The 23654-nt window shown below is 38.0% G+C and overlaps 2 protein-coding genes across 2 annotated transcripts in view; one reads left to right on the forward strand and one right to left on the reverse strand.

The window, feature by feature from the left end:
* AMMECR1 (AMMECR nuclear protein 1) overlaps window positions 1-20041 on the forward strand; it is a 143969-nt gene extending 123928 nt beyond the window's left edge. Inside the window, exons 4-6 of the mRNA XM_056125659.1 lie at window positions 10543-10633; window positions 12017-12113; window positions 15746-20041. Coding sequence (XP_055981634.1) covers window positions 10543-10633; window positions 12017-12113; window positions 15746-15857 — 300 coding nt within the window. The 3' untranslated portion in view covers window positions 15858-20041. The remainder of the gene's footprint in view (window positions 1-10542; window positions 10634-12016; window positions 12114-15745) is intronic.
* TMEM164 (transmembrane protein 164) overlaps window positions 1-23654 on the reverse strand; it is a 544838-nt gene that overhangs the window by 297883 nt on the left and 223301 nt on the right. The gene's annotated exons all lie outside the window — the stretch shown is intronic.

The following is a 23654-nucleotide window of genomic DNA, read 5'->3' on the forward strand; positions in this document are numbered from 1 at the left end:
TTGCTACCATCATTATCTCATACTTTTTAGAATTCATGTTCTGATTTTCACTTACCAGCCCCCTTAAAAGTTTGTTTTTTCTAATGGGCCATTAAAAATAGTTCTTCTTCATACTTAGATGGTTAGTACAACTCCCACAGACCAAGACAAATGACTTTTAAGTATATATATATATATTCTGTAACTCTTCACTGCCCCTTATTCTTTCCTAACTATGACTGCACAACCTTGTTTTGCTTCTCTTGTAACTAAAAGATTTTATGCCTTTAAGAATCATATATAAATGAGGCTATAGCAGGCAGGGTACTTGCTTTGTCATGAGACCAACCTGGGTTCAATCCCTGCCACCCCATATTGTCCTCTGAGCCCCACCAGGAGAGATCCCTGAGTATGCCAGGAGTAAACTCTGAGCACCACCGGGTGTCCCCCCCAAAAAAGAGAATTATATATAAAAACTTGATATAAGACAAAATGCTCTTTTCCACAGAATTTTCCCAGGGCCCTAATGATTTTATGTAAGATGTCACTATCATTCAGATAATTTAGTGTTTTCTTCCCTTATAGTCTACTCAAAATGTTTTTTAAGTGCTTTGTAATGTCAAGAAAGGAATGTTTCAAGCTTTCTGGCCATCCAGAAATAATTTTCTCTGAATCAAAAAGTGTATCAGAAGCCTAGTAAGGGAGGAAGCTCCATAGAGTAGCTGTTAGAATGTGATATGTGGGATATGTGTGCTGAAAGGAGATAATGAACCAAACATGATAACCTCTCATTATCTGCATTGAAAACCATAATGCCCCAAAGTAGAGAGATTATGGGGAATATTGTCTGCCATGGATGCAGGAGGAGGGTGGGAAAGGGGGGGTGCATACCAGGGATATTGGTGGTGGGAAATGTGCACAGGTGGAGGGATGGGTGTTTGATCATTGTATGATTGTAACCCAAACATGAAAACTTGTAACTATCTCACGGTGACTCAACACAATTTAAAAAAAGAAAGAAGTTCCATTTTCTGCTAATAATCTTAGTGTAACAGACTGAGTGGTTCATTCATAGCCCTTCTCCTGATGCCTCCTGTGTTCCTGAATTGTGCTGTGTGTGGTTGGGGAGGTTTTCTTGCTTCCCCCACAATCCACAAACTCTTCTAGCCCTTTCTATCAGAGTTCCATTATACTCTTTTCCTTCCGATACAACTTGCCTGCATGTGAATTTAATAAATTGAATAAGAACTTAATTAAAAAGTACCAAATCTTAGGAATTTGGAGACTCAGTTCTTCTTGACTGTCATACCCAGCTTGTTTACTTTCCTAGGTGTCTGTTTCCTCACCAAGAAGCTAGAAAAGTTGGACTAGATAATAACTAAAGTCTCTGCAGATACTGACTTCCCCCTTTTAAAATGACTTCTGTTTCATTTTACTTACAGGGAGTGAATCACACTAGCCATTTAGAAGTCATAAGAGGGCGCTAACCCTGAAAATAGTAAAATTTTTCCATTAATCTTCCCATATACTAATAGAAGAATGGTCTCATACAATACAACAGGGCCTAGGAATTAGGATGAAAGGGAAAAGGGAGAACAGTTAATAGCTGTGCTGTGTGTATATGTTAAAACTGAATATTCCATCATCCTGTTTCATGTACAGTTGAGTTCTCAGATTTGTAAGGTTGGTATATACTTTCATTTAGTAAACAGTTATATAAATAGGAAGAAAGAAGAGGATCCTTTTAAAATTACTACTGTCAAATGAGGGCAATAAAAGTGAAAGATGGTCCAATTTTAAAAACTATATTTCAATTTTTTTTCACAAAATAATTCTCTTTAGGAAGAAACTTCTGTTCGAAACCATATATGTCTGTTTTATCACTGCTTCATCTCCCATTTTAAGTCAATATTCTATGTGTAAATCTAAATTTAGTGAATATATTAAGGATTTTTTTAGTTGACAAATCCTTTGCAAAAGGACTCACTGTAAGTTAGTCTTCCTCTTGACTTTTAAGATGAATTTACATAGGCTCAACTTAAAGGTAACTTTTTTATTGAGTCACTGAATTACAAAGTTCATGATTGAGTTTCAAGCATACAATGTTCCAACACTTAAATGTAACTTTTAAGAAATCTCTTTGGAGACTAAATAAAATCAAATTAAGCCAGATACTCAATGTACAAGTCTAACCTGAATAAGATTTTTTCTTAGTTCCTTCTGAGGCAAACAACTTCATTTCATATTGGGTATGTTTGCCAAGAGGTGGTTTCATTAACTTTTGATGAAAAGCAGGCTTTTTCTTTAAAGGTCACCTGTGTTGCCTGAACTTCCTTGCAAAGCTGCAGGATGTTCTGCTTTTAAGAAATCCTCATTATAATTAATCATTATAGAGAATTGGTTTTTTTTCCTTAATTGCACTCTGAGTTGTCACTTGTTCTCTTCAAAACCTTAGCATAAGAACAGTTTCTTTCATTGCAGATGATAAATAAACATGCTTGATTTCATAGCTTTTCAAAGCACTTCTTCATTAGCCATACCTATCTTTTTTCACTAATTCCTTAGAAGTGTATGGCTATGATTATCAGCTAGTTTAGATATTTTAGGGTTGTGTGTCTGCTATTAGTTAAAATAAATGTTATCAGATCATTGTGGTCTTTGTGAAGTAAATTGGCAGGCTTGTGTTCCTGATAGACAAGATGTCTAAATCTCCTGCATGATTAAAAATAGGCACTAATTGGTCCTTTGGTAAGCTCTACAGAAGCCAAGAATTGGTCCATGGAGACTGAACTAATTTCTAAGCTAAAGGTGACTAATTTGCAAGGATCTTGGAAGAGCAACACGTAATGCATTTCATTCAGACCTTCACAGTTTGTTTGTTTTCATCAAATCACAGGAAAAGGCAACCATTTCTGAGGTATATGGTAAACAACAGTTTATGTAATGAAAAATAATATACATGCACATATGTACATAAGTGATTATTAATGTCCAAGCGATAAATTTATAGTCAATCCTCTTTTTAAATTTATTTTTCTAGTATTTCTTCTTCTGAAAGGTTCTCACTTTATAGAGATACAAAAGCAAGGACAGGCGTTTTCTACTCTAGAGAAGCCTATGTTTGCTCTCGAACATATATTTCTCTCTTCCTCTCTTCTCACACTTCCCTAAGTAAATTTCTTTAAATAGAAATTATTTTTGTTTCACTAAAAACAAAAACAAGCAAGGACAGCTGCAGGAACTAGTCACAGAATGAATGAAATACAGCCTAACAATACATTCTGTGGTTCAGGAGATTTCAATGTTAAGTTGCTAAGGCAACAATATTTTCTATGTGGTATTAGGGTAACAGGTTATCTCTGTCTTCTCCTCAATACTAAAAAAGGTAATGGGAGGGAGTGTAATATATGTATACCAATTTTATAAATAACAAAAATTTAACCCAGTTTTACCAGTTTCTCCAAGGTTAGCAAAAGCAAAAATCACTGTATAAACAACTGAATAACATCAGTGCTGTTTTTAAAATGTACTCTTTGACCAAATTCTGACATGCTGATTTTTAACAATTGTTAATATTAGCTGTTAATTGTTAGACAGATGGGCGCCTTCAAAACTTAAGAATTGCTTCTTAAATTGGTGGGTGGATTGAAGTCACAACTTTAAGGATTTGATGGACATATCTAGGTAATATGTAGTCTAAATTATTTTTGGGTAGTAGCAGGATTGGAGGGAAGTGATTCATTAGTATTGGTACACATTGGGGCTTTTTTCCTTCTTTTATTAAAGAACCATGATTTACAAAGCTATCAATAGTTGAGTTTTAGGCACATAATATTTCAACACTAATCCCACCACCAGTGTCAACTTCTCTCCACCAGTGTTCCCATATTCCCTTCCTACCCCCAGTCCCCACCCAACCCCTGCCTATAATCTTGACAGGCACACTAGAGAGTCCCTGTGGTTGCAGCTTAGATGTCATGTTTTCAGTGTTGTCAGTCTGTGTTTTGGATATATGGCTATACCACTCACCCATATCACCAGGATAATGGAAGCCCTCATGTGTCTTCACCTATATATACTTCCTATATATACACCTATATATACTTCCCGTTCTCTTCTACCCCCTTGATTTCTTTCATTCCCTGTCCTATTCCTCTCTAAACACTGGGGTGAAGGATGATCTAGGTATCCCCCTTTTACATTTCCTTATCCATATTCTATATAAGGATTGGGTAAAAACTGTTATCAGATTTTGTAATTGAAAATTATTTATTGATTTGTGGTGGATGGTTGGATTACATCTAGCAGTGCTTGGGGCTATTCCCAGCTCTGTGCTCAGGAATTGCTACTCTTTGGTGCAGGGAGTGGGGGCAAGTGGTGACAGAGATGAAACCAAGGTTGGTTGCATGTAAGTTGTTAACCCTCCTGTTAAGTTTGCTTTCCTTGAGAAAGGAAAGATTCATTGTTTCCAGAAGGTTGAACTAGAGGTAGGGAGAAGGCACCCTGGACTATGAATGAAGAAGACACGCTGTGTTGCAGTTTTAGTGCTTTGGGGAGAAATACCACATATGGGATTTTGCTTCATAAGAATATTTAAGAACTGGGCATGCAAATAGAGGTGTTAAGGCACTTGCCTTTCATGCAGCCAACCTCGGTTCAATCCTCAGTACTACATATGGTTCCTGAAGCCCCACTATGAGTGGTCCTTGAGCACAGAGCCAGAAGTAAGTCCTAAGCACTACCAAGTGTTTCCCATCCTTCTTCCCCCACCCAAAACAAAAGAATATCAGACTGCCAAACTCCGGGTCAGACCAAGACATAGCTGTTTATTTACATGTATGCCTTCTTTATGCTAATTTCTAAACCAGAGGAGGTATGACAAAGATCCCGAACTCCTTTCATTAGAAACACCCTTTTCAGTTAATGCAGTGGAACTGGCACATTATGCCTTGGCATGTCAGCTTTACATGATGGAATGCTTTAATTGCAAATACTATTTGCCAGATTATATTATCAACAAAGACATCAGACAACCTGAAATTTTTTATGGATTCTATTTTACTGATTTCATTTTTTCAAGGTAAGCCCATTAAAACTCCATGAAATGAACTATGGCCACACTGTTACCAAGAAATCTAACATTTGGTTCTAAAAATGGAGAATAGGGGCTGGAGTGATAGTACAGTGGGTATAGTGTTTGCCTTGCCTTGCACACAGCCGACCCGGTTTTGATCCCCACCATCCTATATGATCCCCTGAGCACTGCCAGGAGTAATTCCTGAGTGCAAAGCCAGGAGTGACCCCTGTGTGTCGTCAGGTGTGACCCAAAAAGCCAAAAATAAATAAATAAAAATGGAGAAGAATGGGACTGACTGTGCATTTGCTAAGACAGGATATCACCTGAGGGAAGGTTTTTGCCCAGTGTGTGACAAAAGGCATATTTAGTCCTGAAAGTCAGGACTATAGAAGTAATTATGAGCCAAGTGGTCCAAGGTTGTATGGATGGATATTTCTTGCTTAGCCAGAATACATTTTTTCCTTATTGACATTATTAAAAAAGGGATTTTTTTTGTGCTTCAGCAAATACAGGTTTTTAGCTTGCTTTTTAGGATCACAAGTAAAGATGAGAGCCTTTTGTAGTGCTGATAATGGATTATATAGCTAACACTTGCCTTACAGAAAGACTAGGGCATTTTAAACTATGGCTATGTATCTGTGAGAATCACAATATGGATCATGTGTTATAATTGGAAAGGAGAGGGTCCTTCCTTAAAAGCTTCTGAGTTGAGACTCACCGCATTAGAGGATAATAGTTTTAAAGGAAACCACAGTTCTAACAAGTGACCAGGTAACAAGGATAAAAGAAATTTGAAGACATTCTTGAAGCTTCATATCTGCTATTATTTATAATCTCTTCTCCTGCCAAGGCTTTTACTCTATAGTAAAATTGATTAATTTGCATGTATCTCTTCTCTGTGATCGCATTATCTGTGATAAAGGTGTGCACAAATAGATAAATGCACAAGAGAGGAAAGAGGATGGAGACAATGCCAGGTGGAGTTGGGGATGCATAATTTTTCATCTGAGTAATATGGGGGATATATTTAGTGTCCTAACATTAATCATGTTTTTCCATAATTCTGAGCAATGGTAAAAACAAAAGCTTGTATAATACTGTTAATAAAATACTTGCCATGGAATGGTTTAAAATAAATGGAGCTTTCTTTTTAGCATGAAATAGGAATCTAACTGGTCTTAAGGTTCTCCCAGCACACACAGATACAGCTGTTTAATTCAATATCCTCTTATCTATAAGTCCTACATTTAATTTACTGCCATTCAAGTTTCTTTATAGCTTTGCTTTGCAAAAAATAGTCCTGATTAAAAGGATATTATCACAGCTGATGGATCTTGAAAACATTTTTCTCAGTACTTCTAATAATTTTGAAAATGACCTTCAGACTCTTGTAAGGCTAGATTTGACAGTCTCCAATTTTTACTTGGTTTTATTTTGGGCAATGCTAGTTAGGGGTGCATTTGGTAATATTATATTATCATATTGCCTTCTTATCTATCATTATAAATGGAACGTTACTAAGACAGAGTGTTAAAAAACAAGTTTGCTGCAGGGAATTTCAGGTCCCAAAAAGCTGATCTCCCAGAATCTGGAAAAAACCTGAGTGCCTGAGAACAGATGACTGGTTAAAGAAACTTTGGTACATCTACACAATGTGGTAGTACTGTGTAGCTGTTAGAAAAGATGAAGTCATGAAATTTACATACAAGTTGTACTACATGGAAAGTATCATGCTAAGCGAAATGACTCAGAAGGAGAGGGATAGACATAGAAAGATTGCATTCATCTGGGGAACATAAAGTAACAAAATAGGAGACTTAACACCCAAGAGTGGCTAGGATTAGTACAAGGAGTTTTGCTCCATGGCTTGGAGGCCAGCCACACATTCTAGGGGAAAAGGGAGCTCAGATAGAGAAAGGAGCACCAAATAAAGGGTGTTGGGAGGATCCTCCCAGGATGGGAGAATCATGCTGAAAGTAGGCTACAGACCAAACATGATTGCCACTCAATTTCTCTTTTGCAAACCACAACACCCAAAAGGAGAGAGAGAACAAAAGGAAATACCCTGCCACAGAGGCAGGGTGGGATGGGAGGCTGGGGGCTGGGAGGGATACTGGGATCCGTGGTGTTGGAAAATTGGCACTGGTGGAGGAATGGGTGTTTGATCATTGTACAATTGAAACCCAAGCACAAAAATTTGTAAATCTACAACTGTACCTCATGGTGTTTCACTAACAAAAATTTTTAAAAATATGTAAATGATGGATAATGGGCACTGGTGGAGGGATGGGTACTGGATCACTGTATAACTGAAACCCAAGCACAAAAATTTGTAAGTCTACAACTGTACCTCATGGTGTTTCACTAATAAAATTTTTTAAAAAAGCTGATCTCCTCTCTAGTTGATACTGAATTATATAGCCTTTGTCTGAGATGTTGAGCTGAAGCATTCTTCAAACTGGGAGGACTAGATTCTTGTACATGAGAGTTATACTTTGCAGCTGTGACAGATGCCTCCCTGAAAAAAAAAGCTCACAGAATTAGTTTTGGTGCTTATTTCAGGAAAGTGACTTAATTTACAAATTCAGTGATTTCTACAAGTTGGCCAAATCCATCAATCTCCACAGCAGGCCATTTCTATCCACTCTCCTGTTTTGATTGTATAGTAATGACTGGTGACTTCTGTGATTCTGGGAGTAAGGAAAATGCTATTGCTCAACAGGCAACACAAACTTATTATGCTTTGATACTCTGCTAAGAAAATCATTGCCATTCTTCCAGTTCTGCTGGTTGAAAAACCTGGAACTTGTTTTGGCTTTATATCCCATGGAGTATATATTCTTTTCAAAAATTGGTGTGTGTGAGAGAATGCCTTTTAAGCAGTGTTCATGGGGCCTCTGCCTATGCCAGGTGATATTTGACCAACAATATTGGGTGGTTTGATGGTCCAGCCAGCTGATACAGTGCTGCTCGAGCCCAGGTGCTTGGTAGTCACCAGGGATTTACCTGGTTGTATTTCAGGGGGCCATTAGGTCCTGGGAATCAAACCTGAGGCTTCACACATGTGCTACCGTCCTTTCTCCCTATACCCTCTGTGCAGTATATTTTTGACTTATGAAATAAACTATTTCTCACAAAGGATTCACTTTAAAAATCACCATGATTACAATTCAGTTTATAGGGGTTTTCCATTGTTCAGAGTCTTAGGCAAAAGAATTTCAAATTGTAAATGTGATAGTAATTCCAAAATGGTGAATCTTGACAATTTTTTCTCATATTTGATGGTAGAACCTTCTCAAATGCAAAAGTAAATCAGTTTTGTTCCTCAGTAATTTTTATATTGGCCACCAAATCCTTCAGGTTTGGTCTTTATATATACATATATATATATGTATGGACTTTTTTGATATTCACATACCATGCCATTGGTCTTAGCCAGTTACATAGTGTGAGAGGAGTCAGGGGCACAACAGGTAGTGCATGTGTATTGCTGGTAGTCAAACTAGGTTCAGCTGAATACTTTGTAGGCAAGCCCTTAACCTTTGTATTATGTCTTTGGTCCACAAGATTGTAACCTATTTTATTTTATTTTGTTTTGTTTTGTTTTAAGGACATACATGGCAGTACTTAGGATTTACTCCTGGCTCTTGGCCCAGAGATTACTTCTTGAAGGGTTTGGAGGACCATACAGAGGGCCAGGGTTCAGGTACATGACAGACAAATGCTTTACTCCCTATACTCTCTATCCAGCCAAAACTGCAATCTCTTTTAATTATGCTAAATTAGCAGCTTTAATAATATCTGAAATTGGAGCTGGGGAGATAGTACAGTGGGTAGGGCATTTGCCTTATACCCCTTAGGCCCCTCTAAGATTGATGCCTGAACACAGAACCGCTTGTAAGCCCTTGCCACAGCCAGGTGTGGCCCAAAAAGCAAAACAAAACAGCAATACTGATATTAAAATTGAGTAAGCAGTCACTGAAATTGGCTTTAATTAAAAAAAAAAGAAAAGAAAACTCAGACAATCTGACAGCCTCTAATAGATGCATAGATGAAGACCTGGAAAAAGAATGAGGTGGATTTTCTAGTTAACTTTTTATTTCCTAAACTGGAAAACTTTAGGCTAATGGCGAGAGAATCAACAAGATTTTTGTGGAGTCCGTTTCCTTTGAGGTCTTTATAGGCATACAGATGGAAAGAAAAAAGTCAGGTAACTTCACTCACTTGCTCTAAAAAGAGGCCTCTTCTGTGTGAAAATCTTTGTTTCCCTGATCTTATAGCTTCCTCTTAATCCCTTGAATAACTTCGTTCTCCAGTTGGCAACCATTGATCTAAAGCTGAGTTTCCCAAATTAATTTTACCTACCACCCCTTTTCCAGAAAAAAAATCACTCCGCATCCCCTGAAAATCTTATCTTCTTTATGCAAACAAACAAAAAGTGTACCTCAATTACTCCTAAGACTGCTACTGCCCCTCAACCACCTCTGCTGCTTGTTTATTACAGTGCCTTATAACAGGGAGCATCGCTCACTCTGGAAAATAATAATCTAAAGCAATCATAGATTTTGGTAAACATAATGGAGTTATTATGCTTTTGAATTTTTTTTATTATCAGCGTTTACAAAGAAGCTAAGAACTGTTTATGATCTTCAGCTCTATACTTTGTTCTACGAGAGATATTTTGACTGGGCTGATTGGATGTTCAACAAAGAAAAAGTACATTATTTTCAAAAACCATTAGCAATAAATAGGCCACACTTAGAATATTACTTTTATTTAAGGCTCTGCCAAGGTTTGTCTGTTTCACATAAATGTTCTAGTCGTCTCTCAGAACGAAGGAAACTGCAAAACTGCCCTTCCCTGAAAGAATTTGCTCTTAAATTTAGCTGTAGGTTTGTGAGGGCAGTGCTGTCTAGTGGACACTGAGGCACTGACACTCATAAAGCTGTACTACCTTGCTTAGAAATACTGTGATGGATAATAATCTGGTGGTGAATTTTTGTTTTGCTGCACTCATCTGACTCTGTTTATCTACATACAATTCAAACTTTCAGAGACACAAAACAGTTTGGGAAGGGAATCAGTAAGCCCCAGTGTTGAAACTTAATCTAAAGTGGTTCATATGCCCTAAAACAAGAAGTTGGTTTTGAAGTTGGTTCACTTGGTCTTATTCCTTGTCATGAGCCACAATTTGGAAAAGCAGGATTCTTGCTATCACCTTCTTATTCTACACACAGTCTCTAAATGATAGTTTCAGTTCCAAAGAGAATATAACAGCCCAGATCATGTTGGGAACACAATCATTTTCTCAGTCTCTGTAGCAATCATAATAATTCTCAAACCCAAAACTTTTGAGAGAGACAACTGTTACGGCCTAACATAAACAAGGGGGAAGGAAGAACTGAATTCTCTTGAAAATTAAATTATAACTTTTTTTCTGTTTCTATGAAGAAGACTGTACTAATAAAACTGCAAATTTCTTTCAGGTGGGTGTACATGGCATTAGAATAGAATTCATCAATGAAAAAGGATCAAAACGCACCGCTACCTACTTACCGGAGGTTGCAAAGGAGCAAGGTCATTGTTGTACTTTATTTCATATGATCTGGTGAAGAAGTTAAACAAATATACAAATTGGATTGCAATATCTGACCTTGCAGTTTTGTCTTATAATTGATCAGTGTAAAATTATAAGAAATGACTCTACCATTACTGCCACTGCAATGTCTGAAATTGGTGAATTACTCACATAGGAGTGGAATCTCTCACACTAAAGTTTGACAGAAAAAACACATGAAAGTTTTCTTTCAAAAAAGCAAAGAGTTGTAAAATTGGATTTCATTTTAAGCAATGGCTTGCTGCAAATTTGAAGTGCCATTTCCCTAATTCCATTCTACTTTAAATAACCTTTTGCCATCAGCAAAACTTCTATTTGACCACCAGACATAAAGTTTATTATCAGTATCAAACGCTTCATACCTAGGTGGTTCCCATGACTGATACTACTACTATTAAGATTTTAGGTTTCCCATTAATATTAGGAATAGTGAGACTACATGATATGTTTGTGTTTTATATGCTTGGTCTGCACTTTCTAATCCATACTTTTTTGCATATTTAGCACAAATCTATATGAACAACCACTGTAACACAAAATAACTTTTTACTCTGTAGTATCTTGTCCTTTTTAGTCACTCCAGATTGTAATTTCATGTTAGTAGAAATTAATAGTTCCATATCTTACACAGCTTTTCATCAGAAAGCAATTTAAATGGGGTTGTTTCTTATAAATGTGAGATACATAGCAGCAAAATGTTACCTAATCAAATCCCCATGTGAGAGAGTTAAACTTTCAGGTTAACTGTCTGAGAATTTACTTGAGTTGCTTTTAAAAATGTCTTAATCTTGCAGTTCCAGTGACTTTGTAAAGGATACATAGGAGATAAATGGACTGGGACAGTAGAATATCAAGCCATGTCAGATCAATAAAATGCCCTTGAATACTGCACACAAACTTTCTTGATTGGCTATAGAAGATACCTTTAGGAACAGTAATTACCGTTAGTTAGGGTGGTCGTCGTAGACATTATTGGGTTGGCACAATGATATTTAGGCTTTTCCTGCCCTCTTAAAGATGCTACTGTTAGGGAAGAGCCCATTTTTTGTGGTTTGTTAGCAAACATATCTGAGCACTTACTGCCAGCCTCCCAGACTCTTTCGCTTCGAATGGAATTGAGATAAAGAAGTCAGTGTTAGCCATCATGGGTAGCCAGAATTTTAAGTGTGGCGGTGAACCTACTTCTGAAGTTCAGGATTAAATCTTAGCTGTTTGTGTGTGATTGCTTTTAGGATCAAAGAAGTTGATGGAAGTGATAGCTGACCTCTACAAAGTCATTATATTTTACCAAAGATGTTTGCTACCTGTGCTTGACTGGTATTTATCTGCTCTACTCTCCACAGGATGGGACCATATTCAGACCATAGACTCCTTACTGAGGAAAGGAGGATACAAAGCTCCAATTACTAATGAATTCAGAAAAACCATAAAATTGACCAGGTACAGAAGACATTTTCTGGTTTAAGGCAATCTGGTACATTTTATGTGTATTCCTATAACTCTTTGATTGCTTTGTCTTCCTAACTATGCTTGCTTCTTTTTTCTAAAACAGCATGTAAATGAATGGTGGGTCCATACTGAGAGTGGATACAAAGAAACTCTGCTTGGCAGTAAAGCTTATATGATGTTTGAGTCCATCCTTCCCATCTTTAGCTCTGTGGGATTACTCTGGTGTTGTATAAGCAAGCCCTCTAAGACTTCAGACTACATTATTGAAGGAAGTTACATGAATTAGCTAGTTGGCTTGCTTTTAACACTGCTTAGCAGAACCCTAGGGTTCTGATAAGCAGCTCTCAGATTTGAATTAACCCGAGAATTTGGCAAAAATAGAAGTCTACCATGAAAGCCTGCTGAAAAATATAATTGATCTAGACTCATAAATGCTAAATAAAATTTTAGCATGGCACAATAGGAATACTTATTTTTAAAAGGGAGCTATCAAACATTTTTTGGGGAAATGGGTTGCCGTTTCCACTAACTTCAATTCCCTAAAACCACATTGAATGCCTGTAGTCTAAAAACAGACTGTTCTCAGCTCTGAGGAGTTTCAAGTTGGAAAATGTCTCCATCAATCCTCATCTATACTCACATTTTAGGAGAGTAAAAGGGGTTACAAAAATAATTATTAACATAGGGCAGAATGTGATGGGTACCATAAGATTGTAAAGTAGTATAAATCATTAGAGAGTTGATGGATGGTAAAATATTTCATAGGAGGTGGGATTGAGGCTGGACTTCAAGAATGGGTAGAGTATTTGAGAGATATAGAGGAAATGGATTAACTAGGCTTTGGAGGGGCATATCTGGCTGCACTACAGGCTTACTCTTGGCTTTGTGCTCAGAGATCACTCCAAGTGCTGCATGGAGGACCTTAAATGGTGCCAGAGATCGAAAATGGGTCAGCCCATTTCAGCAAGGCAAGCACCTACATGTTATAATACCTCTTTAGCCTGAATCTGAAGTAAGTTCTTGAGTTAAAGCATGTAGATGGCAGAGTCAGAGCAAGCTTTAAAGAAATCTTCAGCTCAGTCTTTTAGTATCTCTCTTCTTTATATATATATAAGGTGTTCATTGGAGGAAAAAATATGGTCTAGATTATAGGTTGCGTCAGATCATAGAAAATCTTGAGTCACAAATTATATAGGGACTATAGATCTAATTGTATAGGCAGAGCTAGCCACTGTGGGGTTTTAAACAGGTGGATCTGGGAAGGTAAAAGGTTGGAATATGAGACCAGCAAATTAGTTAGGAGTCATTGCTACTATTTAAGAATCTGTAGCAGTAATCCAAACAAGGTATATAATGGAAACCTTAACCAGGATATGTGGCAGTGGAATAGGGAGAAAGAAGGGAATAAATAAAAATGAATCATTGTGGAAGCAATGGAACTACTCAGATATCATCCAAAAATAGGAAAGAGGAATAGACCCAAGTCGTTAATCTAGATAGAAGGAACCAAGTTAACCCCTTTAACCAAGAGAAGGACCAGAGAATCATATTTATACATTGATTTTGGTTTTGAAGTGCTTCTTTGTATAGTAGTCTATAAGAACAATCTACTAGGTTGCTTAAAATGTGCATGTGTAGAGCTCATAGCTGGATGATAATTTAGGATCATCTGTAAATATAACTTCTAAATCTACAAGGGTTGAGTTCATTGAGAGGGGGCCAAGTATAGAGTCAGAAAATCTGAAGGTAGACACTTAGGAAAATCCTACAAAGCAAGCGTAGGATGAGTTGTTAGAGGTAAGGTACAAACAAGGGAACACAGATTTGTATAATCTGTTACATAAGAAAGCAGGGGCTGGAGCGATAGCAGGGGCTGGAGCAATAGCACAGCGGTAGGGCGTTTGCCTTACAAGCGGCCAACATGGCCGACCCGAGTTCAATTCCTCCACCTCTCTCGGAGAGCCCGGCAAGCTACCGAGAGTATCTCGCCCGCACGGCAGAGCCTGGCAAGCTACCCGTGATGTATTCGATATGCCAAACACAGTAACAACAAGTCTCATGACGGAGACGTTACTGGGCCCGCTCGAGCAAATCGATGAACAATGGGAGGACTGTGATACTGTGATACTGTGATAAGAAAGCAGAAAAGTAGCGATGAAGGGTAGTACGGGATGTATAGGCATAGATGTACAGGTTGTACAGGATATACTGGAGCAAAGGGATGTATAGGCAGTACAGGGCAGTACAGGGCAGTAGGGATGTACAGCAGTACAGTGAGCAATGCACTTGCCTTGCACACAGCTGACCCAGGTTTGGTCCTCAGCACCCCATATGGTCCCATGAGCTTGCCAGGAGTGATTCCTGAATGCAGCAGTAGAAATAAGCCCTGAGGACTGTGGTTCAAAACCCAACCACAAAAAGGTAGTGGTGAGCACTGTTATGAGGAAGAAGAAAGCTGAGTGAGGGGTAACTTTTCTGAAAGAGCAGTTTCATGGAAGAGTGAGGCAGGAGAACCCCAGGAGCACTAGGAAGGGTACGAGATAAGGATTGAAGGTAGAAAACACTACTGATCTTTTGTGAAGAGTGACAATGAAAAAACTAGAGATGGGGGCAAAGAGAGGGTTTTGAATACAAGTATTGAGAGTTTTTGATTTTGCAATAAAATTTTGACTGGTTTATCATTGGTGTAGAATGCTGTCTTTTTTAAAAAAAGAAACAAGGCTTCATTACTGTTTTTGCTTAATGGCAAGACTTAGGTACATTAGATCTAGTAGAGAGAGGAAAAGAATTGGCTAAAGAGGGAGTGATAGAAAATAGCAGAAGAAAAGCAAGTCAACTGAATAAGATTCATGTATGATGGTAATAGGTCAGCTTTCCTGTGTCTCATCCTGTTATCAAACCAGAGGTAAGGGTAAAATTTCTCATTTTAAAAAGTTGTAGAGTGAAAAGATCACTGAGATTGGACTGGATTCCATGGTTTTGATCTCAGTGTTGTGACTTGTGCATTGTAGGCCATTGGGTAAGGCACTGTTTCTCTCTGGGACTCTGTCTCCTGGTGTATAAAATTGTCTTCAAGCAAAGACAGTAAAGACACAGGATGACTGGTCCACACTGGGAAGCTTGCCACAAGGAGGTGGGGATGCAGCTAGGACAAAGAAAGGAACGCTTTGACAATGACAGTTTGAAATGATCACTCTGGACAAGAACTAAGTGCTGAAAGGAGGTGAATTGATATCCATGATAACTTTTCAGTACCTGTACTGCAAACCACAATGCCTAAAAGGAGAGGAGACGGGGAGAGAGACAGAGGGAGGAGAGATGATACTGAAGGGAGAGAGAGAGAGGAGAGAGACGGGGGAGAGAAAGTGAGCCTGCCATAGAGGTAGGCTGGAGAGGTGGGGGCAGAAACTGGGGACACTGGTGGTGGGAAATGTACAGCGGTGAAGGGGTGGGTGTTGAAACACTATGACTGAAACCCAATCATGAACATCTTTCTGACTCTGTATCTCATGGTGATTCAATAAATTTGTCTCCAAGGCTCCTCCTAGCATTGAGGAACTTTGGCATGTTACTGGCATGTTACCTCTTTCTTGTTAACTTTCTCTCTTCCCTGTCTGTTTTAGGTACCGTAGTGAAAAGATGACCCTGAGTTATGCCGAATACCTTGCTCATCGCCAGCATCATTTCCAAAATGGCATTGGGCATTCCCTTCCATCATACAACCATTATTCCTGACACTGAGCCGCACAACCAGTCAATGGGCCTCTCTGCAGACCTCTTCCAAGGAGACCCTACCCCTTCTTGGTCTAGCTATCTCTTTTATTGTACTATTTTATGATGATAGTTTCCGTTGCCATGGTGAAGATTCAACATTGTTAGTTAACATCATCATGGTAACGGGTAGGAAATGGCATTTGAAAAGATTCTGTTTTACGATTTTAGAAATTTTTTTTTGCAGCATATATAACTTTGAGGTGTTTTTTCTTACAATATTATATAGAGTTTTGCTTTGCTATCTCAGTAAGGTTCTATCTTTCTGTCCTTGTCTTTCTTCCTGTCTTGCCTTCCTTCTTTCAACTGTGGATGGAAGAAATTGTGCAGTTTTAAAGGATTTTATGTAGGATTTTCTTTAGTTTTCTTCAGTAAGATAGGTAATTTGCTAGTTAAGTTTGACAGTAATTCATAGAAAATTCAGTTTCTCATTTATTACTATCAAATTTTTCTAAACTTAATTTTGCTAAGATAGTCTATTACGTGGGTTTTTACTCCGTAAGAATACTTTTCAACCCCATGATTAAAATATATAATCTTTATTTCTAGTAGAAAACATTCAAAGGTCTGTGATAGGGCTTGTCACAGAGAGAGAGAGAGAGAGAAATCATTTATGTCTACTGTGCTGGTTATAGGAGAGATTGCCTCATCACATTATAGAATTGACTTTCAAACTGAAACATTGTTTCAAGAAAGTAGAAGTTATGTATGTTTCAGATACGCTAAGGAAATCATTTTTGAAGAGCTATGAATATCAGAGAGCAGACACAGAACTTAGTGCCTTTGAAAAGAATATAACTAAATGGAAATAAAAGGGATTAGGAAAAAAGGCAATTTAGAGAAATATTCTTATAAAAATTTTATTGTTTCTATATATGAAACAACATATTAGACAAATTCCTTACCCTTAAATATTTTTTTAAACTGAAAAAATATTTTGAGCAAATAACCAAAAAGACATTTGTCTACTATCTTAATTTAAATTTGTTAGCTTTAGATTTCATTAAGTCATGATTGGCCAGAGACAATTATAGCAACCATTTTAAGAAATGACAAAGATCATCTATGAACTAATGAAATAAATGTTCATATATGCCATGGTTTCAATAGTTTAAGGGCAATACTAGAATTTTGGAAATACTATAAAATAGGATGAATCTCATTCTGCACTACATGTTTTTGATGAGAACACATTTACTATGTTGTTATGTTACACCTACAAAAATGGAGTTGGCATTTATATTTGAAAGAATTAGAGCCCAGCCCATTTGCAGTACTAGTCTTAGGCCACTAGGAAGTCAGAATACATACACCCTGAGAAAAACCACAAATGGTCCTAGAGAAACATTACCTTCATAAGGGTAATGATGGTAAATTATATTTATATGTTTGTGTGTATACATATGTGTGTATATATACACACTATAATATTTCAAACAGGAAATTAGTATATCAAGTGATGACTAGGGTAAGTGTGGTGCAGAATATGTAGTATAAAGCTATAAAATGTTACTGAATAACAATGGCATAATTTATACATATAGTTGCTGTGACAAACGACAGGTGGCTAGTTCAGAATTCAAAAACCCTTTTCTACTTTGTGTAGTTGTTGGCTCACTTCCTTCTGCTTGCCATTGTGCGCTTTAGTTTTTTAAGAGAGTTCTTAGAAGTTTGTTGGTATTCCTTCATCCACAGCGTCTGTTGTTGAAATAACCATTTTCAGTTTTGATGCCTTAACTATTAAGCCAATTATTAGCCTGAAATGGAATCTCAGTAGCCAGTTCCACTGAACGTAGAAATTAGTCAGAGAAAGCTAGCTGCTACTGGGCTTTACAAAGGAATGTTGAGCCCTTTTCTACTTGGGAGCATCATAGAGCAGATTAGTCTTTCAGAATAAAAAGAAATGGCTACCTGATAGAAACTTTTTCTTGCCCTTATAGGGAAACTGAGCACAAGCTTAATGATATTGTCTGCTGCAAAAAAGTAAATGTTTTAAAACAAGCAAACTGAAGAGAGACAAAATAGACCAATATTGATCCATCTTATCCATCATCTCATCAGTTCAATAGGCTCCTCGTCCTGGGTGAGCTCGTGGTTAGACTTTTTTTAAAAAAAGAAAAGATCTAATACATATATGTGTGTATATATACATATACATACATATGTGTGTTTTACGGTGCTAATCAGTCTTGAGCAGGTCACGAAACTGGTCATGCGGACTCTAAAATCATATCAGATTTTTTAAAGATTCTTGATACATGCAGATGTTATACAGATTTTCTTACCAGTGTAATAATGTTATACTGAAGAAATAACCATCCTGCAGGCTTTAGAGGACGAGGTCAGCAATATTTCCCACCATGGCTTGGGGGAAAAGGATAGTTTTGTCTCCTTTTGTATCTAATTAATGCACAGTGCATTCTTGTCTTTTAAGTAGATGTTGACTAAAAGACTTTATAGTGTAAAGGGTGTTATACAAACTGTAATGGTGTGCTTCAAACAAATGAATGCTAGACCCTTTCACCTTCCTCGTATATTGCAAAGTTGTTAAATATGTGGTTTGACTTAACTTTGAACATGTTGAAATATGTAGCATGTGTTTTTTAACTCAAAGATTCTAATTGCACAGGTTGTGTTTTAGCCAGTTGTGGTTTATTTGTTCAGAAACACAAATGTGAATTGCACTCGTATCACCAGAATATTGTATAAGTTCAGTGATCTTTAAACAGCTTGGACGTAATACTTGAACTTCATTTGAGTAGCACAAAGTTTACATAGCCCCTTTTCAATGTTAATTAGTTCAATTTATGTTTTCCGTTTTCAAATGCAACTGGGTATTTCTTTTCTTGGAAAATATTGTATGTTTACTTTGGTATATAGCAAACAGCTTCCATTTCTGAAAAGTGTTTTCTTGTTCTAAAAGTTAGCCAGGTACCAGATTCTAAAAGAACAATTGTCCCCTCCCCTCCCACTACCTCCCCTAACCCCATTAAGTGGCCTTCTGACTGCACAAGAATGTGCTACTACCCGTTCCAGACTCCCCTATGATGAGAGGTCAGTATGTAATTGGTAGAGGAAGTGAAAGGCTTGCTCTTTATTCCTCACCCAATTTAAAGCAGTTAGAAAATTTTCAGTCCAGTGCATCCAGTCCCAGCACACCGGAAGTTTGTATACTGGCCTCTTTTCATATCTTGAAATGTGCAGGAAATTCAAAACTGTCATCTGGAATAGGTTCCATCTCTTATGTGCGTTAGATCAAACCAAAGAAGCCCCCTGCCATGCCCAAATGCTGCTCCAAAAGCCTGCCTTCCAGTCCTTACAAAAACCTTGCAGGATTAAATGTGTTAACTTTTTTATTTTTGTACAGTTTCTAAGTGATTTTTGCTAGTGATGTGAAATTGAGTTAAGTTTATTTGAGGGGTGTGAGCATCTCCTCCATTTAAATGAACTGGTGGCTTTCCTTTTATTTTTTAAGAAGCGGAAACCTGTCGTGTGCCTATCAATTTAAGGGTTTCTGGTACATTATTCTTAAGACCAGCATTAATTCTTTATATACAGAGATATGTTTTCCTTGTTTTTTTTATTACTGTTTCAGAAGAAAATAAACCTTTCGTTTTGCTCTCAACCCAGTAACTACGCTGGTACATAGACGCACTGAGAAAAAAAAAAAAACTTTTATAACAACCTCAGACTCTTTTTGTATATCAAAATGGGTTGCTATTGAAATATTTGGACCTAGTTTCTAAGTTATTTTAGTGTTTTATATGTGCCCCCAAGTTACGTTGACTCAGTCACCAGCATAATGAAATCTTGGCGACACAATGGTGAAGACTCGTAATGAGCAAAAGCTACCTGGAGTAGCGTTTTTCTTTCTTAGTAACTTTTTTTTGATAACAGCAAAACATCACAGATTACCTGAAACCCCTTCAAGTATAACTTGATCCTCCTTCCTTCCACATTTAATTGCTTAATAGTTTGAAGAAACTATTGGAAATGGGCATTTTATATGACATTGTATGGCTTTAAATATTGCTCATGAGCTAAAAAAATGAGGTTTATGTGGGTCTGTAAGGTATGGCTGTGGAAAGATATTGTAGTAGTTTTGACACTATTGTTATTACCTTTAAAATAATTTACCCAATAAAAAGTTAAAACTGAGTTACCATTTATTGTTTCCCTTCTTTAACTGGCAGTCACTATGGGGTCATATTCTCATGGGTACTTTTTACTAACACAATAGTGGCCTGAAGACTTTGAAATAATATGATAAAGGAAGGAATACTTATTTTCCCCCAAACTAATATTCAAAAAGCCACCCACCTGCAGCTCCTCCCTACTGGATGATTTGCCAATGTCACCCTTTGGCCTCACCCTGAATCCTGACATGGTGCTAGAGTCTAGCCTTTATTGGGCAATCTGGTCATGGATCTGAAGCATTCAAGCTTGAATACTGGTGGGAATGTAGCTACATTTTAGCCCTTTCCAAAGTGCTCTCCAAAGCAGTCTGTGTGTCTCTCCAAAGCAGACAGCTACCCCTTTGCCAGCTGGTAGAGAGCAATAGCAGTGCTCTCCAGTGACATCCTCTGAGAGGTAGAAAACTTTCTCCTGCCATCAAATTGTCATCATTCTTTCAATATAGGACAGAATCTGAAAATAAATGTCCAAGGATGTGGCTGCTCAGGTCTTGTCTATTCATACACATAGATAGGCATGCCACTCAAAAGAAACTAGTAGGGGCTGGAGGGATAGCACAGTGGGTAGGGCATTTGCCTTGCATGCGGATGACCCAGATTTGACTCTGAGCATCCCATATGGTCCCCTGAGCACTGCCAGGAGTAATTCCTGAGTGCATGAGCCAGGAGTAACACCTGTACAATGCCGGGTGTGACCCAAAACACAAAAAAAGTAGTAATCAATTTTCTAGTTCTAGTGTGGTAGGAGATGGAGTTTATACTCAACCTGTGCTTAGGGAAAACATCTGAATCTTGAACTACACAATGGGTACTACCAACTTTCAAAGCCAGATAATAAGTGCCAGTATCATGAAGGTCATCTCTGGGTGCACTACCTCTACCAGCTGTTGCCTTATCTTTCCCCTTGGAAAGGCTACCAAGGGCATCGTTGCAATAACACTGCTCTTTCTAAAGCATTTGCTCTTTCATCCATATTTCATCATGCACATTTCAGGATTAATTGCAAGTGAATACATGCAGGATGATTTTCTGTTCCATTGCTCCAAAGCCCCACCCTAGGAGAATTTTATGACAGGTGTTTCTGTCAATCAGTGGCTAAAAACAGCCATCTCAGACTCTAGAGGACTATTGTGGTTTCAAATAGCGCTTCATTGAGCCAGCTGTCCACTCAGAGCTTACTAGTTTGCCATTCATGTTTAATGGTACATTGGACTTTGTAATGATTTACATAATATTAATAGGTTCAGGTAGAGTGAAGTAATTTAATGAGCCCACAATGTTTTTTTATAGATTGTATTAGTGGTTAACTGAATGATCTGGACAGATTTCAACTTCAATAATAATTCTTCACCTACCTAAATTCTTCCTCAGAGTTCCAGCATTTCCTCTTTACATTTGATGCCTCACTGGGCATCACTGCAGGGGAGGTGGGCACGCCTGGAGGTGTTCAGGGCTCAATCCTGGTTGTGTGCTCAAGAATCACTCCTGGTGGGGCTTAGAGACTCATCTGGGGTGCTTAGGATTGAAACAAGGTCTGCTACATGGAAGGTAAGTGCCTTACCTGCTGCACTATCTCTCCAGCTCCACTTCTTTTAAATAGCTTCACTACCTCAGAGAGGAAGTATGGCTGTGTGAGCTGAGGCAGTTCTCTGTTAATGGAAAATACTACCATGTTTAAGTGCTCCTCTGTGAAGGGCAAGAAGCAAGTGCAGGGAGGAATCTGCTTCTGCACTAAGCACTTCCAGTCAGTGAATATCTGTTCCAGGAAATGGCTTTGCTCACTTTCTTTAGTCCTGAGGCAAAAGTGAAACACACACTTAAGTGTGCATGTTTATTATACTCTAATAGTTTCTCTTCTGTCTGCCAAGATTTTTCACTGAATGGCAGGTTGCAACTGAAGGCATGTCCTGGATGTACTGTTTTGGTTACTACCTTCAGAGATATCCTTGATGCTGGTAGCCTGTGTATAATCTCCTACCCCAATCCCAAGCATGTAGGAAGAACTAAGTCTCAAGTACTGTTCCCAAGCCAGTCCACACTTGCATCCCCAGATCTTGGCAAAAAAACAAAAAACAAAACAAAACAATAAAAGCACAAATACACAAAATGAGTCGATGTTACTATATATCTCACACTGCCTAAATGGATCCACACAGAAGTTGTGGAAGGCACTCAGATTGCATGTTGTATAAATAAACACTGACTTGCACTTGCAGATTTACATCATGACAGATGATCACATTAGTTCATAGTATATGCATGAAGGGTGTGTTCTTGGGCTGGAGCATGTGGCTGGGTGGTGGCTGCATTACATGTTGCTGTGCTCACTCATTGCCCTGGCATCCTTGAGCTCATGTTCCTACTCTAGAAGTAGCCAAGTCAAAAGGCTGCTGCTAACTTTTTCAGCTTTTAGCCCATAGGAGAGACCCTCCTGGTATTTTTAGTTAAATTTCATTAACATCTCATTGTGATTTAAAAACAGGACTTTATTGATAGAAAAAAAATGTATACAGGTTCCTCCTCCCAACTGTAGAACATTTCTGCTTGATATGATTTGATAGGTTAATTTGGAGGTCTGGGAAACCGGTTGCCATTAAGTTGTATGAGAAAAAAAATTCTGAGTATCCCAGATTCAGATAAAAAAATGACCCACCAAATTATATCAAGTTAGGAAAGTTCTTTTGGCTAGCAGGGAAATCCTTTATTACCTGCTGAGAATGAGTTGCCAATTACAGTTTGAAAACAGTGAGGCTATTTTTTAAAAATTTTTATTAGTGAGACACCATGATGTACAGTTGTAGACTTACAAATTTATGTGCTTGGGTTTCAATTATACAATGATCAAATACCCATCCCTCCACCAGTGCCCATTTCCCACCACCACGGATCCAAGTATCCCTTCCACCCCCCATCCCCACCCTGCCTCTGTGGCAGGGCATTCCCCTTTGTTCTCTCTCTCTTTTTGGGTGTTGTGGTTTGCAAAAGAGGCATTGAGTGGCAATCATGTTTGGTCTATAGTCTACTTTCAGTATGCTTCTCCCATCCTAGGAGGATCCTCCCAACACCCTTTATTTGGTGCTCCCTTCTCTATCTGAGCTGCCTTTTCCCCTAGCATGTGTGGCTGGCCTCCAAGCCATGGAGCAAAATTCCTTGTACTAATCTCGGCCATTCTTGGGTGTTAGTCACCTATTTTGTTACTTTATGTTCCCCAGATGAATGCAGTCTTTCTATGTCTATCCCTCTCTTTCTGACTCATTTCACTTAACATGATACTTTCCATGTAGTACCTCTTGTATGTAAATTTCATGACTTCATCTTTTCTAACTGCTACATAGTACTCCATTGTGTAAATGTACCAAAGTTTCTTTAACCAGTCATCTGTTCTCGGGCACTCAGGAGGCAATTTTGATAATTCTGAGAATTTCTCATGAGGGCAATAGAAGACAGTTGTATAGTTTCAGCATTTTGTTGGTTGCAGTTGGTTTGTTTTGACTATACAATAATAAGAAAGTCCTGACTGGCCCGGTGAACAGGGGATATCTTGTGTACTGGGTTGTAGAAATGTAAA

Source organism: Sorex fumeus, unplaced genomic scaffold, assembly GCF_029834395.1.
Source record: "Sorex fumeus unplaced genomic scaffold, SorFum_2.1 ptg000058l, whole genome shotgun sequence".
Classification (NCBI taxonomy): domain Eukaryota; kingdom Metazoa; phylum Chordata; class Mammalia; order Eulipotyphla; family Soricidae; genus Sorex; species Sorex fumeus.